Genomic DNA, 14,665 nt, shown 5'->3' with positions numbered 1-14,665 from the left:
TTATGAGTTAGTAGATAATTAGCTATTCATCCCATTGTGGAAAGGAAGACAAGAATAAAAGGAAAACGAAGAAGGGAAAAGGAAAAAAAGAAAAGGGAAAAAGAAAAAAGGAAAAAGGAAAAAGGAAAAATATAATGAAAAGTCCGAACGCGGGAAATGGAAGGGTCCGAATCACAATTGATTTTTTTTTTTTTTTTTTATTTTTTTTTTGCAGTTACGGCCCCTGCTGTAAAATGTGTTTTTGCCACAGTAATCAACCGTAGCTGATTATTTCGATTCCCCTAACAAAAAAATAAAACTTATTATGACATATCGCACACAAACCATATTGTCCGAACAGTATTCCGCCAATCACGAGATGCTCGGATATATAGGGGAAGAGTGGAGGGATAGAAAGGGAAATAATTATACATATTACAAATAATGCTTTTATTCTTTAAAGCACGTGATGCATATCCTTAACTGGTTTTATAACCAAAAGTATACATTTACTTGGTATAGTTCTGACTGATAAGTAATAGAAACTAAAATAAAAAAAGAGATAATATTATATATTATTTACTTGTTTGTTTGTTTATCAATGCTTCTTTTATTTTCAAATATACGAAAAACAAAAATAAAAATAAAAATAAAAATAAAAATAAAAATAAATAAAGCTTTCGCTTTTTTTCTTTTTCCCTGCTCTTAACAAGTCCCAGAAAATACCGCAGTTTAATTCTTTCTTTTACCCACATATTTATTTCTATTGTTATACACAGATAAGAGCGTAGATCTCAAAGGTAAATACAAAATAAATATGACAAAGGGACTTATTGATTGGTTGTTGTTGTTGTTGTTGTTGTTTTTTCTTTTTTTTTTTTAAAGCTCGAGATCTTATTTCACGCATATATATATATATATATATATATATTCATTTATTAATTTTTAATTAGTGCTTTAAACAATGAGTCGAGCCCATACAACTAGGCATCTAGGGTAGCAAGAAAAACACCAAACGGAGATTATCAATATTAAAGGTATAATAATAATTGTAAAACGAAAAAGCATATACATATATACCCATTGACATATTCATAGAGATAGAATATTATGTTAATCTCTATTTTTTATTATTGTTATTATGCTAATAATAATGGGACTTTTGGATCAATACGATTTTCGTCTTTATTTATGCTAGTGTTTTCATTTTTAGTTCTCCTAAACACCACACCAGTTTTGGCAGATATCTTCGATTCGCAGGGTTGTTATAAATTAAGTGATGTACAGCAATATTTAACAAGTAAGGGAGAATATATTTATCAAAGTGTGGGTTGGTGTGAAGAACAATGTGATGGGGAAAGCATTTTGGGGTTATTGGATGGTGGAACATGTTACTGTGGTTCGTCAGCTGAGTTTTTGACCGAGCTACAAAGTGTTGACTCGACTAATTGTAATGTTGGTTGTAATGGGTATCCTCAACAAATGTGTGGTGGTGATGGATATTTAAATATTTATGTTAATGCTAATGATTTGGGACAACTACAGGATACTATTAGTAGTACTTCTACACTTACTTCTTCAACTTCTGCCAGTAGTACTTCCACACTTATTTCTTCAACTTCTACCAGTAGTATCTCTACACCTACTTCTTCCACCTCCACTTCCAATTATTATTCTTCTCAGATTTTAACTAGTTCCGCTCAATACAATTATTTAACTACCAGTGTACTCAGTTCCTCTTCTTCCATTTCTAATATTGTTAGTTCTATTTATTTTTCTGCCAGTTCCAGTGGTATTAGTTCCGATATTGATAGTATTTCCAGTGTATTATATACGAGTTCTAATTTTAACCCTGTTACGTCAACTATTTTAAGTTATAGTAGCACTGCTAGTACTAGCTCGAATATTCCAAGTACTTCTAGTGTGTCAACTGTACTAAGTATTTCCATCACGGTAAGTTCTTCAAGCGTACAAAGTAGTTCAATTTCATCAATTATGACAAGTTCAACTTTACTACTTACACAAAGCATAATATCTACTAGTTCTGCAAGCTCTGTTGTTCCCACAAGTTCTATTATTTCTACAAGCTCTGTTGTTCCCACAAGTTCTATTATTTCTACAAGTTCTATTATTTCTACAAGTTCTATTATTTCTACAAGTTCTACTATTCCTACAAGTTCTATTATTCCTACAAGTTCTATTATTCCTACAAGTTCTATTATTCCTACAAGTTCTATTATTCCTACAAGCTCTACTACTTCTACAAGTTCTATTATTCCTACAAGCTCTACTACTTCCACAAGCTCTACTACTTCCACAAGCTCTACTACTTCCACAAGCTCTACTACTTCCACAAGTTCTACCACTTTGCCTCAATCTATGAGATCATCCACTACAATTATTCCCAAATTAACTACAGAAATAATCACCTCCCGTGTAATAACCACCTTATCACATAGTATAAACACAAATAACGATGGTGCAAATAACAACATTACCACCTCCGGCAACAATGCACCTGTGACCTCATATATTGTGATCACAGAAACGAGATCTGTTCAACCAACAAATGCAGGGGCATCATCAAATACTGCTGTTGCTATGAATGGATATAATAGCAACGGTAAATCAACATCAGTATCTAAATCCATAAGTACTGGTGCTATCGTTGGTATTGTTGTTGGCGTAGTTGTTGGTATTTTAATATTATCATGTATATTGTTTATTTTGTGGTATAGGCACCATAAGAAGAACGAAAAACCCGATTTAGAAGAAACCAAACAGTATCAGCCTTATTCATTTGGATTGCCACCACAAGATGATGAAGTCGCTAGTAATATCACTACCAATAGTAGTAGTAATACTGCCAGTTTCAACAATAATGGTAAATCTACGAGTGATGGTGCAACAAGCGGTAAAAGACTGGATAGTTTCAAGATCATGGGATTTGCAAGAGGTAATAGTAAAAACAATACCATGGGAAGTAAAGGATCTTTTGCGTCTAGACTAAGAAATAAGGCGTCTGTTGATGGTGATGGTGATGGTAATGGTACCAATAACATGCACAACAACCACGCTTTGATTGCACCAATTATAGCCGAAGAATTTAGAGACGATGATGACGACGAAGGCTACGAAAATAATATTAATAATAATAATGATAGTTCCAATGATGATACCAATTTCCACGACTCTTCCACCACAAGGTCTTCAAGTATGATTGGAAGTGGTGAAAAGAATGATATTAATCATAGCACTAAAAAGGCCAATAAAGCAGATGCAGGGGAAGATAATGAAGAGGAAATCGAAATCGACGACCATTATACTGATTTGGACCTTGGTAATAACGATAGAAGAATTTCTTCATTTGAAGAAGTATTTCATGATTATAACCCATACCATAATGATTCCAATGATGAGCTAGATGACAATGAAATTGAGGACTACGATGACGATGATAATTATGATGAAGACGACGACGAAAGTTATAATCGTGGAAGCGGTGGTGCTTTGAAAGTTATTAATCCAGATGTGAGATATAGCAAATATAGTAGGAGTAGTAGGATGGGATGATACGTTGGTTTGTATTATCTTTGGATACGATTTAGTCCTTTTCGTTTCACGTATTATTTTCTTTTAGGTTATTTGTTTATTAAAGTTCATATTTTTTTTTTTTTTTTTTTGAGCTTTTAGGTTTTTTATTCTATTTTAGTTTTTTTTTTTTTTTTTTTTCTGGCATTTGTTATATTTTATTTTAGCATACACACATTCATTTTATTAGTCATGAGTTATTTTAATTTTAGTTTTTTAATTTTCTAATTTTTTTTTTTTCTCGATATTTATCATTAGTATATACCCTACGTTTAATAGTACAAAGTTTAATAATACAAAGTTTAATAATAATCTTTTAAGTTGTACATAAAATAAACAAAATGTTAAGCTGTTTTTGATTTCTCGGTTTTTATTTCGTACGAAATGATACAGACAATACTATCAAAAGTTATTTAACGAAAAAAAAAATATGTAAAAACAGAAAAGAATAAAATAAAAAAATTTTTCTCTCAATGTTTTTAATTATATCCAAAAAAAAGATTATTTCTAAAGGTTTTTCTCTTCTTCTTTTTCTACCTTGCAAATTAATAGCAAAATCGTTTTGAATTCAGAAATTCCAAGAGGGAGAAGGATAATTAATAAATAAACAGTTACTAAACAAAAATAATAAAAACAAAAAAAATGCTTAGAAATATTGGTGTTACGAGATTTACCAATGTTTTGTTTTCTTCCTGTAGCACAACAACCAAACGTTGTATATCTATATTATCAGATTTAAAACCTGCAGAAGGGTCTACTAAGTTTTCACCAAAGAGAGTAGGTAGAGGTCCATCGTCAGGCTACGGTAAGACAAGTGGTAAAGGTCAAAAGGGTCAAAAGGCAAGAGGCAAAGTTAAAAGTTGGTTTGAAGGTGGTCAAACTCCGATTTATAAGTTATTTCCAAAGATTGGGTTCAAGCACACAAATGCTTTGAAGTTAAGCGAATTGAATTTAGATAGATTAGCTTTTTTCTATCGTACTGGCAGATTAGACCAGTTTTTGGCGGTGTCCCAAGGACAGCAGTCAGGCACTTTAAATTTGGATATGAAAGCTATGCAAGATTTAGGATTGGTAACTGGCCGCATTGTAGATGGCGTCAAAATTATTAGTGGGAAATCAACTAGGTATACTTTACCACCTCTAAAAATAGAAGCAACTAAAGCTAGTGCAAGTGCTATTAGGACAATCGAAGAAAATGGTGGTGAATTTGTTGCAAAGTATTATTCTAAATTGAGTTTGCGTGCTTTATTGAACCCTGAATGGTTTTTGGAAAAATATGGAAGATTGCCCTTGCCTGCTCGTCCAACAAGAAGGAAAGATATTGAGTATTATTTGGATAAAAGTAAAAGGGGATATTTGGCTGTTGAAAAAGATAATGAATTTGCTCTGATGATTAAGAAAGCTAGAGAAGAGATGGCAAGTGGTAAATCAATGGCCAGATCCACTATTAAAAAAACTGGTAAGAAGTCCTTATTAGAAGTTCAAATTGAAAAAATAAAGGAAGAGCAGCAGCAGCAGCAAACAACAGGTAATCTTGTTAAAAATAGGATCCTGAGTTTGAACAGTTTTGAAAAAGTCACCCACAAGCTGTAGTTCTACATATAAAATAAAAAAAAAAACTGCAGAGGAACACACAAAGGGGAAACAGCATATATATTATCTTAAATATACTATATATAATATTCATGTACATATTCTATTGTCTATATTGGTATGTTATAATTTCTAAAGCAGTTTCGATTATGGATGACTATTCGTCTTTAATGACAATACTTTGTTTTTTTTTGGTAAAAAGTTTTTTGCAGGGGGATGAAAAATAAAACACTCACACTGGGGGTCGAACCCAGAATCTTCTGATTAGAAGTCAGACGCGTTGCCATTACGCCATGCGAGCTTGTTCATGTCTTATTGTATTTACAGAGATAATATACTATGAAAGAGAGTTAATAATAGATTTAATATATTCTACTACTTATATCAAGACAGATGTAATAGTTAGTTGCTTCCTCTTTTATATACTTTTTAACTAATAAAACTCTAACTTATATATTAATAACTAATTTCATGCTTAATTCTCTAAATAAATCACCTCTTTACATATGATTTATTTCTTTCTTTTTTTTTTTTTTCTGTTTTGATCTCTGTTGTGAGATAGAATCATGTTCTTTACAAGACTGGTACAAAGTGTGTTAACAATCTGTGATCAGGAAATTCCTTTCGTAATTAGAAACATATTAAAAAAATATGGGACAAATGAAGATTGGCATAAGAAAAATTAATCATATATATATATATATATAAAGAGATGAGGTATTAAAGGATTTGGTTAATAATCTGTCGTGAAATATATATAAGTTTGTAGTTGATATCTAGAATTTACATAAGTAAAAAAAAAAAAAAAAAAAAAAAAAAAAAAAATTTGGCATCACAACGCGTACTAGGAGTACATAACAATCAGCTCAATAATGTATTAGGTATATAAACATATATCATAACTATTACCCATGTAATCAAAACATGAATAACATATTATTATTATTATTATATTTGTATGAGTAGTCATAATTCCTGTGGAATGAAAATTAAAAGCGTAAATTTTAAAAGAGTATAAAAGGAAGAAGGTTTTTTGAGATATTACTGCTGGGCATTTTCTACTCTTAGATAATTTTCCTAATGTGTATTTGTAATAAAAAATTAAATAGAATAGAGAAGTTATTTACCTATTGGGTCGCTAATTATTATAAGTAATTGTGAGTTATTTTATTACAACGATGTTTTGTTGTAAAGCCAAGTAAACCTTTCAAAAACACCTTCATATAATGTTCTAGGAAACATAACTCGAATAAATCCAAAAAAAAGTGCCGGGATAACACAAGAATGAGATGATATACATTGAATGAAACCGTGTACTAAGAATTAGTTAATAACAAAAACACTGAGCTCATAGAGATTTAATCAACAAAAGTATAGCAAAGCATATGGAAGGATTTAAAGTATTTGAGATTCCATCATTGTTTTGTTTTAATTAAGCGAATTGGTATTTAAAAACATGTATATATGGAGGAAACAAGATAATACTCTGTCAGTAAATTATTAACATCACTTCTTTTATGACATGATAAGGTATAAAATTGGAAAGTGATTTGTAGTCATTACTATTTCCATTTAGCATAGAAAAGACTAATTTTTCAGGTGTGATCTTGTGATATAATATATAAGAATAGACTTTTGTTTGAGCAATTGACACTTGTTGATTAATTGGTTGTTTAATTATTATATTCGTATGGAATTCCTTTTTATATATTAATTTTTTTTGTAGGGGGCGCGAAAGTAAAAAAAAAAAAATTGAAACAAAAAAAAAAAAAAAAAAAAAAAAAAAGAACAAAAAAATTTTTTTTTAATTTGAAAAAATTTCTTTAATGAATCTGCGAATTTTTTTCATACTTTTTTTTTATTTTTTTTTTATTGCTGTTGCTGTGTTTAATTTTTGCTTTCGTGTTGAAGGTATTTTCTTTTTTTTAATTTAGTGCCACTATCATTGTCACTTTAACTAATACTTTTTCAAGTTTGCTAAGTTGTATATCTTAAGAATAACACTAATACTAACAGAATAGCTATATATATCTATATATATATATATATAGTTTGAACCATTTCTATTTAACTTTGGTTTTTTCTAAAAAGGAGAAGAAGAAGAAGAAGAAGAAGAAATAAAAAAAAACACATTAATTTACTTAACAGTCATCACCATAAATAATGACCGGGCCAGATGAATGGCTAGAAAAGATAAAAAAATGTCAACCATTAACAGAACATGAAATGAAACAGCTGTGTGAATTGTGTAAAGAATTACTAATGGAAGAATCAAATATTCAACCAGTTAAAACGCCAGTAACAGTTTGTGGTGATATACATGGACAATTCCATGACTTACTAGAACTATTTAGAACAAGCGGAGGGTTCCCTAATGAAAATATAAATTATGTTTTTTTAGGTGATTACGTCGATAGAGGTTATTATTCATTGGAAACTTTTACTTTGCTAATGTGTCTAAAAGTGAAGTATCCGAACAGAATGACTTTAGTTAGAGGTAATCATGAATCAAGACAAATTACTCAAGTTTATGGGTTTTATGAAGAATGTTTAAATAAATACGGTTCCACCACAGTTTGGAAGTATTGTTGTCAGGTTTTCGATTTTTTAACCTTGGCTGCTATCATTGATGGCAAGATATTGTGTGTCCATGGGGGGTTGTCGCCAGAAATCAGAATGTTAGATCAAATTAGAGTATTAAGTAGAGCTCAAGAAGTGCCCCATGAAGGTGGATTTAGTGATTTACTATGGAGTGATCCTGACAATGTTGAATCTTGGCAAGTGTCCCCCCGTGGAGCTGGTTGGTTATTTGGTAGTAAAGTTGCTAGAGAATTTAACTATGTAAATGGACTACAACTAATAGCTAGAGCACATCAATTAGTTATGGAGGGTTTCAAGTATCATTTTCCTAAAAAGGATGTGGTGACTGTTTGGAGTGCTCCTAATTATTGTTATAGATGTGGTAACGTTGCTAGTGTTATGAAAGTTGATGAAGATTTGGACCCTACCTTTAAGATATTTAGTGCTGTACAAGAGGATGAAGCAGCAGGGGCTGGTAGTCCTGGTGGTAGCGGTAATAATGGTAATAGTATGGTAAACAATAATAGAGGAGGTTACTTTTTGTAACCCAATGATGGTTGAGTAAGAATAGACATGATATTTATTTTATTAGAAGTAAGATTGATTTTATTAAAGTTTTGTTTCATTATTATTTTAAATGATTTCACTTGTCTACATGTATTTTCATTTAAGTTTTCTTTTTTTTTTTTTTTTTTTTTTTTTTTTTCTTTTTCTTTTTCAAGACATATTAGTACAAGATGGTCAACTAAAAATCGAAAACAAATTTATGTATTATTATTATTGTTGTTATTGTTATTGTTATTATTATTAATCTTTTTTTTTTTTTTTTTTTTTTTGTCTAATGAGTAATGTTTTTAATATTATATATGTTTCTAAATGCTTTTTTTTTTTTGTTTGTTTTTGTTTTTTTTTTACCGAATGGCATTGAGACCGAGGTTTTAGGATATGACCAACAGGAAACTTAACAGGTTATTATTTGTTTATTTTTAAGTATTAAAATTTATTATTTATGATATGGAGTACTTTTCTGATGAAATTTAAATTTAAAAATGTAAACAAAAACAAATAATTATTATAAGTAACGCATTCAACCGACTGTCTTTTTTTGTAAGCAGAAGAGCAAAAAGGGTAAAAAAAAGTCATAATCAAAGATATCACATGACACGTGCGGGTTTTATTTTATTATTATTTACGAAAGCTCGCAGAGAGAAAATGAGCAATGTGACAAGAAATATTTATCAAGATAAGAATAGAACAATAAGATTATTCATAACAATAAACAAAAGACATTCTCATGGCGAGTGGCGCGGTGGTAAAATATAAAGCACTTTTTCTCTTTTCTCTTCTCTTTTAATTCCTGTTTCCCATTTTTATTTCGCCTGTTCCATATTATCAACAATTTTAATCTTTTATATTTAATCCACTTACACAAAATATGTACCACCTATAAAAAAAAAAATCTTTCTTTTCTCTTCTTCTCTTCTCACCCAGAGGTACCAATATATCAATAAAAACTATCAGTGATAGCAATACCCACCATTGTCATTTTTGTCTCATTATATAATAACACCAGCTAACAACATCAATAACATTTAATCATGCAGTCATTGCCTTTACTATCTTTCTTATTGCTGTTCTCCTCATTGGTTCAATGTTTCCCAATATCCTTTTTTAACTCCATGAAAACCCATTTTTTTGATGCTAAAAAACTAAATGATGGTGCTGATCTCAGACCCATAAATGGCGACTCTCCATTGTTACAATGTGATTTATTAGAGGTCCAGAGTTTAAATATTAATGAAATCGATTTGTCTCCAAATCCACCAGTTAGAGGTTCGGAACTAGAAATCAAGGCTAAGGGTGTCTTGAAATCTCCAACTATTATTGATTATGGCTCTTATATCGATGTCGAAGTTAGATTAGGTTACATCAGACTAATCTCCCAAACTTATGATTTATGTGAGCAACTAGAAGAAAATGATATCGATGGCTTGGAATGTCCTCTTCAACCAGGATTTTATGATGTAACTAAAATTGTTGAGATTCCACAAGAAGTTCCACCAGGTACTTACTCAGTAAATGTTAGAGCTTATAATTATGATGATTCTGAAATTACTTGTTTAACAGGTGATGTTACATTCCCATAATATTATGTCGGCTAGCTTTACCCTCTCAGAAGAGGAAGAAAAAGTTTTTTTATTTTTTTTTATTTTTTATTTTTTATTTTTTATTTTTTATTTTTTATTTTTTATTTTTTATTTTTTCCGGATTGATTTGCTGTCTTTTATTTTATTTTGATTTGTTTTTGTTTATCTTATTTTAATATATAAAACACAGATACATATGCTTTTTATCAATAATTTAAAAAAAAAAAAATATTACATTATATTATATACTTTTTTTTATTTTATTAACATTTTGCATCTCGTTCGTATAATATGCCTCTTTTTCTTTCTCTCCTTCGCCTATTTACACACACAACAACAAAAAAAAAAAACTTTCCTATTTCGTTCTAAATTATTTAACAGAAAATAAACCATAAAAATTACAGCACGTATTAAAATAATAAGAACCATCAGAGTGGGGGGGGAGAGAAAAGGACAAAATAAAGAATAAAAAAAAATATGGCTATTACTAGCAGAGACTATAACGGCCTCCAATATTATAATTCCACCAATGACACCAGTGACAGTATTTCTACATATCCTGATATTAACATTGATAACCCAACTACAGTAATAAAGGAAAAATCTGATAATATAATCAAAGATGAGCCGAATATTACAACAGATAATTTTTTACTATCAACAACAGATAACAAATTGAATATATTTGATATTAAGAATGATAATAACGCTAATACAAATACAAGCGCTGCATCTATGGGACTATTGCGTAATCCAAAAGTATCTTTAAAAATTAGAAACTTATTCATTTCGACCGAGCATTTGAAAAGTATTTCTGATAGTACTGGTTCCACATCCTTACTGGATGACAGTATCACCTCCAATGGATCTAAAAAGATTATTTTAAATAATATATCTCTAGATATACCCGCAGGATGTGTTTGCGGGATTATTGGTGGATCAGGTTCGGGAAAAACTACTTTGTTAAATTTTATGATGTCCTACAACGAGTATTGCGTTTCCAACAAGAATAAACAAAGCAATATCCAAAGCACTTCTCACTTTTGGAATAAGATTGTCCCATCAGGGAATAAGTTGTACACTGAGGGTCAGTATTATTTAGAAACTGAAGAAAATCCAACACAACCTGCTACCTCGGATCGTAAACAAAAAGAACATGGTTCTACCACATGTATAAAAGTTGCTTATTTACAACAACAAGACATCTTACCCAACAATTTGACACCAAGAGAAATTCTAGAAATATCTGCTGACTTAAAACTACCCCATGTATCGAAACCAAATAAGAAGAAAATAGTAGATCAGCTATTGATGGAATTGGGCTTAAAATATTGCAGCGATACTCAAATATCGGATAAGAAAACCACTCTATCAGGTGGTGAGAAGAGGAGATTGTGTATCGCTCTTCAGATGATATCTAATCCCTCAATCATGTTTTTAGATGAACCAACAACAGGGTTGGATTCCTATACTGCTATTTTACTGATGCAAACATTAAACAAATTAAGTTCACAGTACGGAACCACTTTTATCTTAAGCATTCACCAGCCAAGATCGGATATTTTTGAAAAAATGTTGGACCAACTGATTATATTATCTACAGGTAACTTGATTTATACAGGCAAAGTCAACAACATGGTTGGTTATTTCACTCAGTATTGCGATTTGCCATTGCCCTCTAAATTCCTTAATCCATGCGATTATTATATAGACTGTTGTAGTATTGATACCAGGAGTGAAGAAATGAGGTTAAAATCTTGTGCAGTTTTGAAAAAATTAGCACAGAAGTGGCAGTATTATGCCGAACAACAATCTTATACCGAACAACAGTCTTGCACGCCTACCACTTCTATTGCACAAAACTACAAATTTGTCTCCTCAAGTGTTGGTTTTATTGAGCAGGTTAAAGTACAGTTTTTCAGGTCCTTGAAATTGTCAATTAGAGACAAATTAACCTTTTTTGGGTCTCTAAGTGAGCCCATCATTATCGGCTTGGTTAATGGATGGATATACTACAGACCGGTAGCAAATAATAAAACACAAGACCCAACAATATTAAGAACAATAACCGCCTCTATATATACAGGCGCTGCGCTACAAAGCTACCTAGTCTTGATTTTTGAAACATATAGACTATGTGAAGTTGACATGAAAATGTATGATATGGAAAGATTAAAAGTCAACAGGGTGGTTACCCCGCAAAGTTTCTTTGTTGCAAGAAAACTTTCCAAGTTTTTAATTGAAGATTTCCCGATTCCATTAATTTTTTCCATTATCACATATTTTATGTTTGGTTTAGACGAAAGCCATGGTGAAAATAACAACACCTGCAAAAATTTTTTCATTTATTTTTCAGTAACTTTATTAATGCATCAAACGTCGACTAACCTGGCTTTAATCTCTGTTTCCCTTAGCAGAAATTTCAGTCAGGCTTCTTTGGTTGGGAATTTAGCCTATACTTTGCAATCCTTTGCGTGTGGCTTTTTCGTTAACGCAGCAAAGATGCCAGTCTATGTCAGATGGACCAAGTATATTACCTTTTTGTGGGTTTCATTTGGTGCCTTATTGTCCAATGAATTTACGTCTAAATCAAACAGCACTTATACAGGATTATTAAACTCTCTAGGTTTTCCGTCAAATTGGATAACCGATCCTATAGTTATATTATTCTGTTGGGTCATCGGTATGGGCGGTGTGGTTATTTGCCTGCTACACTTGAAAACTATAGACATATCACAAGTTAATAGCAATGTGAAATTTAAAAATCATAGTGACAACAAAAATGAAAACAAGAAAAGTTCTTCTTCTGATTTAGAAAAAGTTGAGGAGATACAGGTGGACAAAATCAGTGAACTACATAAGGAGGATGTTGGCGTAGATGTGGAGCTAAGGAATATCAACCTAAAAGTTAACACAAACAAGAAAGAAACCATACAAATTTTAAACGACATCAATGCAAAATTTGTGAAAAATAAAGTTAATGTGATCATGGGACCCTCGGGATCAGGCAAATCAACTCTACTGAATTATATGGCCAACAGATTAAACTCTAATGATAGTTTTTTCCAGTTTTCGAAGCAATACAAGTATACCGGTCAAATCGTTGTGGATGACGGGGAAATAGTTACCGATAATGTAAACTTTAGCAAAATGTGCTCATATGTTAAACAGAATGATGACCATTTGCTAAGCAGATTGACTGTCTGGGAAACACTGTATTATGCAAGCAAATTAAGATTGACACATTTGTCGGACACTCAACAAAAGCAACAAGTTGAGGATATAATTATGTCATTGGGGTTGTGGCATTGTAAAGATACATTAGTTGGGGATGAATGGAACAAGGGAATTAGCGGTGGTGAAAAGAGAAGAGTTTCTATTGGTGTTCAACTATTAACACGACCAAAAGTGGTTATTTTAGATGAACCAACCAGTGGTCTTGATAGTTTTACTGCCAGTACTATTATGGAATTATTGCATAAGATCTCGCATAATACAACAGTTATAGTGACCATACATCAACCACGGGCTGAGATGTTTTATAAGTTTGGGAACGTTCTATTAATAGCCAAGGGCGGATATGTCGTATTCAATGGCACACCCACAGAAATGGAAACTTTTTTCTTTTCTAATCCAAATTTGCGGTTTAGGTGTCCTGAATTAACTAACATTGCTGATTTCTATTTGGATTTAATCTCTTTGAACACACAAAATGAAGTGAACGAGGGCATTTCTAGGAAAAGAGTGGATAAAATCATAAATGAATGGAATAAGGAGAGCCAAGGAATGTATAGTGAAATTGCAGATACCAAGAGCACCACAATTATCGTGGACGGTGATCGTAAAGCTGGGTTTTTAACTGGGTATAAGGTTTGTTTAGCCAGACAATTTAAGTGCATCATCAGAGATATTAATCCATTAGTGGCAAGATTCACACAGGTGCCGGGCATAAGTATTATATTGGCGTTATACTTTGCGCCACTGAAACATAATGAAATTAGTATTACTAATAGGCTAGGGTTAGTTCAACAAAGCTCGTCGCTGTATTTTACTGGGATGCTAAGTAATTTAGCAGTTTATCCTCAGGAAAGAGATGCATTTTACCATGAATATGCAGATGGTGTATTCACCACTGCTAGTTCGTTTTTCTTGGCGTATATGACACTGGAGTTACCCATGTCAGTACTTGCCTCCATTATATACAGTTGTTTTTCTGTGCTGGTTGTTGGTTTACCTCGTACGGCAAGTAATTTTTTCATTACTGTCTATGGTGTCTTTGTATTTATGGCCTGCGGCGAATCGTTGGGAATATTAACCAATACCCTATTTGAGCAACCTGGGTTTGTCGTTAATATAATTAGTATTATAATTAGTATTGGGTGTGGGATGAGTGGATTAATGTCATTGAAAATGGATAAAGTGTTGAAGGGATTCAATTATTTGAGTCCGTTGAATTATATTACAGTTAGTCTTATTAACTATGCATTTCCACCTGATTTGAAAATAGTGTTGGACAATGGAGATACTATTACTGGGCCCGAAGTATTAAAAGAATATGGACTAGTTAGAAATAATAGAAATTGGCTAGGTGCAGGCGTTGTGTGTTGGTTTATTTATAGACTTTTGGCTTATATTGTGCTATATATTAAATTGCATAAAAGGTGATTAAAATTGGCAGCGGGAATGAAGAGGGGAAAGAAGGTGGGGGGGGGAGCTTCTCGGACAAAAAAGGAGGTTGCAGAATCCGGACATCCCATCAATAACACAAAATTTAA

The 14,665-nt window shown here is 31.6% G+C and overlaps 5 protein-coding genes and 1 non-coding gene across 6 annotated transcripts; 5 read left to right on the top strand and 1 right to left on the bottom strand.

Moving 5' to 3' along the window:
* Positions 1–1,089: 1,089 nt before the first annotated feature.
* On the top strand, positions 1,090–3,552 carry SCDLUD_005135 (uncharacterized protein; the record flags this gene model as incomplete). The annotated part of the gene is made up of 1 exon (XM_046081088.1): positions 1,090–3,552. The coding sequence occupies one exon, from the start codon at positions 1,090–1,092 to the stop codon at positions 3,550–3,552; it is 2,463 nt and encodes an 820-aa protein (XP_045932730.1).
* A 660-nt stretch (positions 3,553–4,212) lies between these two features.
* On the top strand, positions 4,213–5,163 carry MRPL10 (mitochondrial 54S ribosomal protein uL15m; the record flags this gene model as incomplete). The annotated part of the gene is made up of 1 exon (XM_046081087.1): positions 4,213–5,163. The coding sequence occupies one exon, from the start codon at positions 4,213–4,215 to the stop codon at positions 5,161–5,163; it is 951 nt and encodes a 316-aa protein (XP_045932729.1).
* Positions 5,164–5,392: 229 nt separating this feature from the next.
* SCDLUD_005133 lies at positions 5,393–5,464 on the bottom strand. The gene has a single exon. It is a non-coding gene; the product is annotated as a tRNA-Arg (tRNA).
* A 1,862-nt stretch (positions 5,465–7,326) lies between these two features.
* Positions 7,327–8,289, top strand: SIT4 (type 2A-related serine/threonine-protein phosphatase SIT4; the record flags this gene model as incomplete). The annotated part of the gene is made up of 1 exon (XM_046081086.1): positions 7,327–8,289. One exon carries the CDS (start codon positions 7,327–7,329, stop codon positions 8,287–8,289), a length of 963 nt encoding a protein of 320 aa, XP_045932728.1.
* A 1,052-nt stretch (positions 8,290–9,341) lies between these two features.
* NPC2 (sterol transporter) lies at positions 9,342–9,890 on the top strand (the record flags this gene model as incomplete). The annotated part of the gene is made up of 1 exon (XM_046081085.1): positions 9,342–9,890. One exon carries the CDS (start codon positions 9,342–9,344, stop codon positions 9,888–9,890), a length of 549 nt encoding a protein of 182 aa, XP_045932727.1.
* A 477-nt stretch (positions 9,891–10,367) lies between these two features.
* Positions 10,368–14,555, top strand: SCDLUD_005130 (uncharacterized protein; the record flags this gene model as incomplete). Its single annotated transcript, XM_046081084.1, has 1 exon — positions 10,368–14,555. The coding sequence occupies one exon, from the start codon at positions 10,368–10,370 to the stop codon at positions 14,553–14,555; it is 4,188 nt and encodes a 1,395-aa protein (XP_045932726.1).
* Positions 14,556–14,665: the final 110 nt, after the last annotated feature.

Source organism: Saccharomycodes ludwigii, chromosome VII (genome assembly GCF_020623625.1).
Source record: "Saccharomycodes ludwigii strain NBRC 1722 chromosome VII, whole genome shotgun sequence".
In the NCBI taxonomy this organism is placed as follows: domain Eukaryota; kingdom Fungi; phylum Ascomycota; class Saccharomycetes; order Saccharomycodales; family Saccharomycodaceae; genus Saccharomycodes; species Saccharomycodes ludwigii.
Note: the sequence above shows the minus strand (reverse complement) of the source record. Positions and strands in the feature narration are given on the sequence as shown.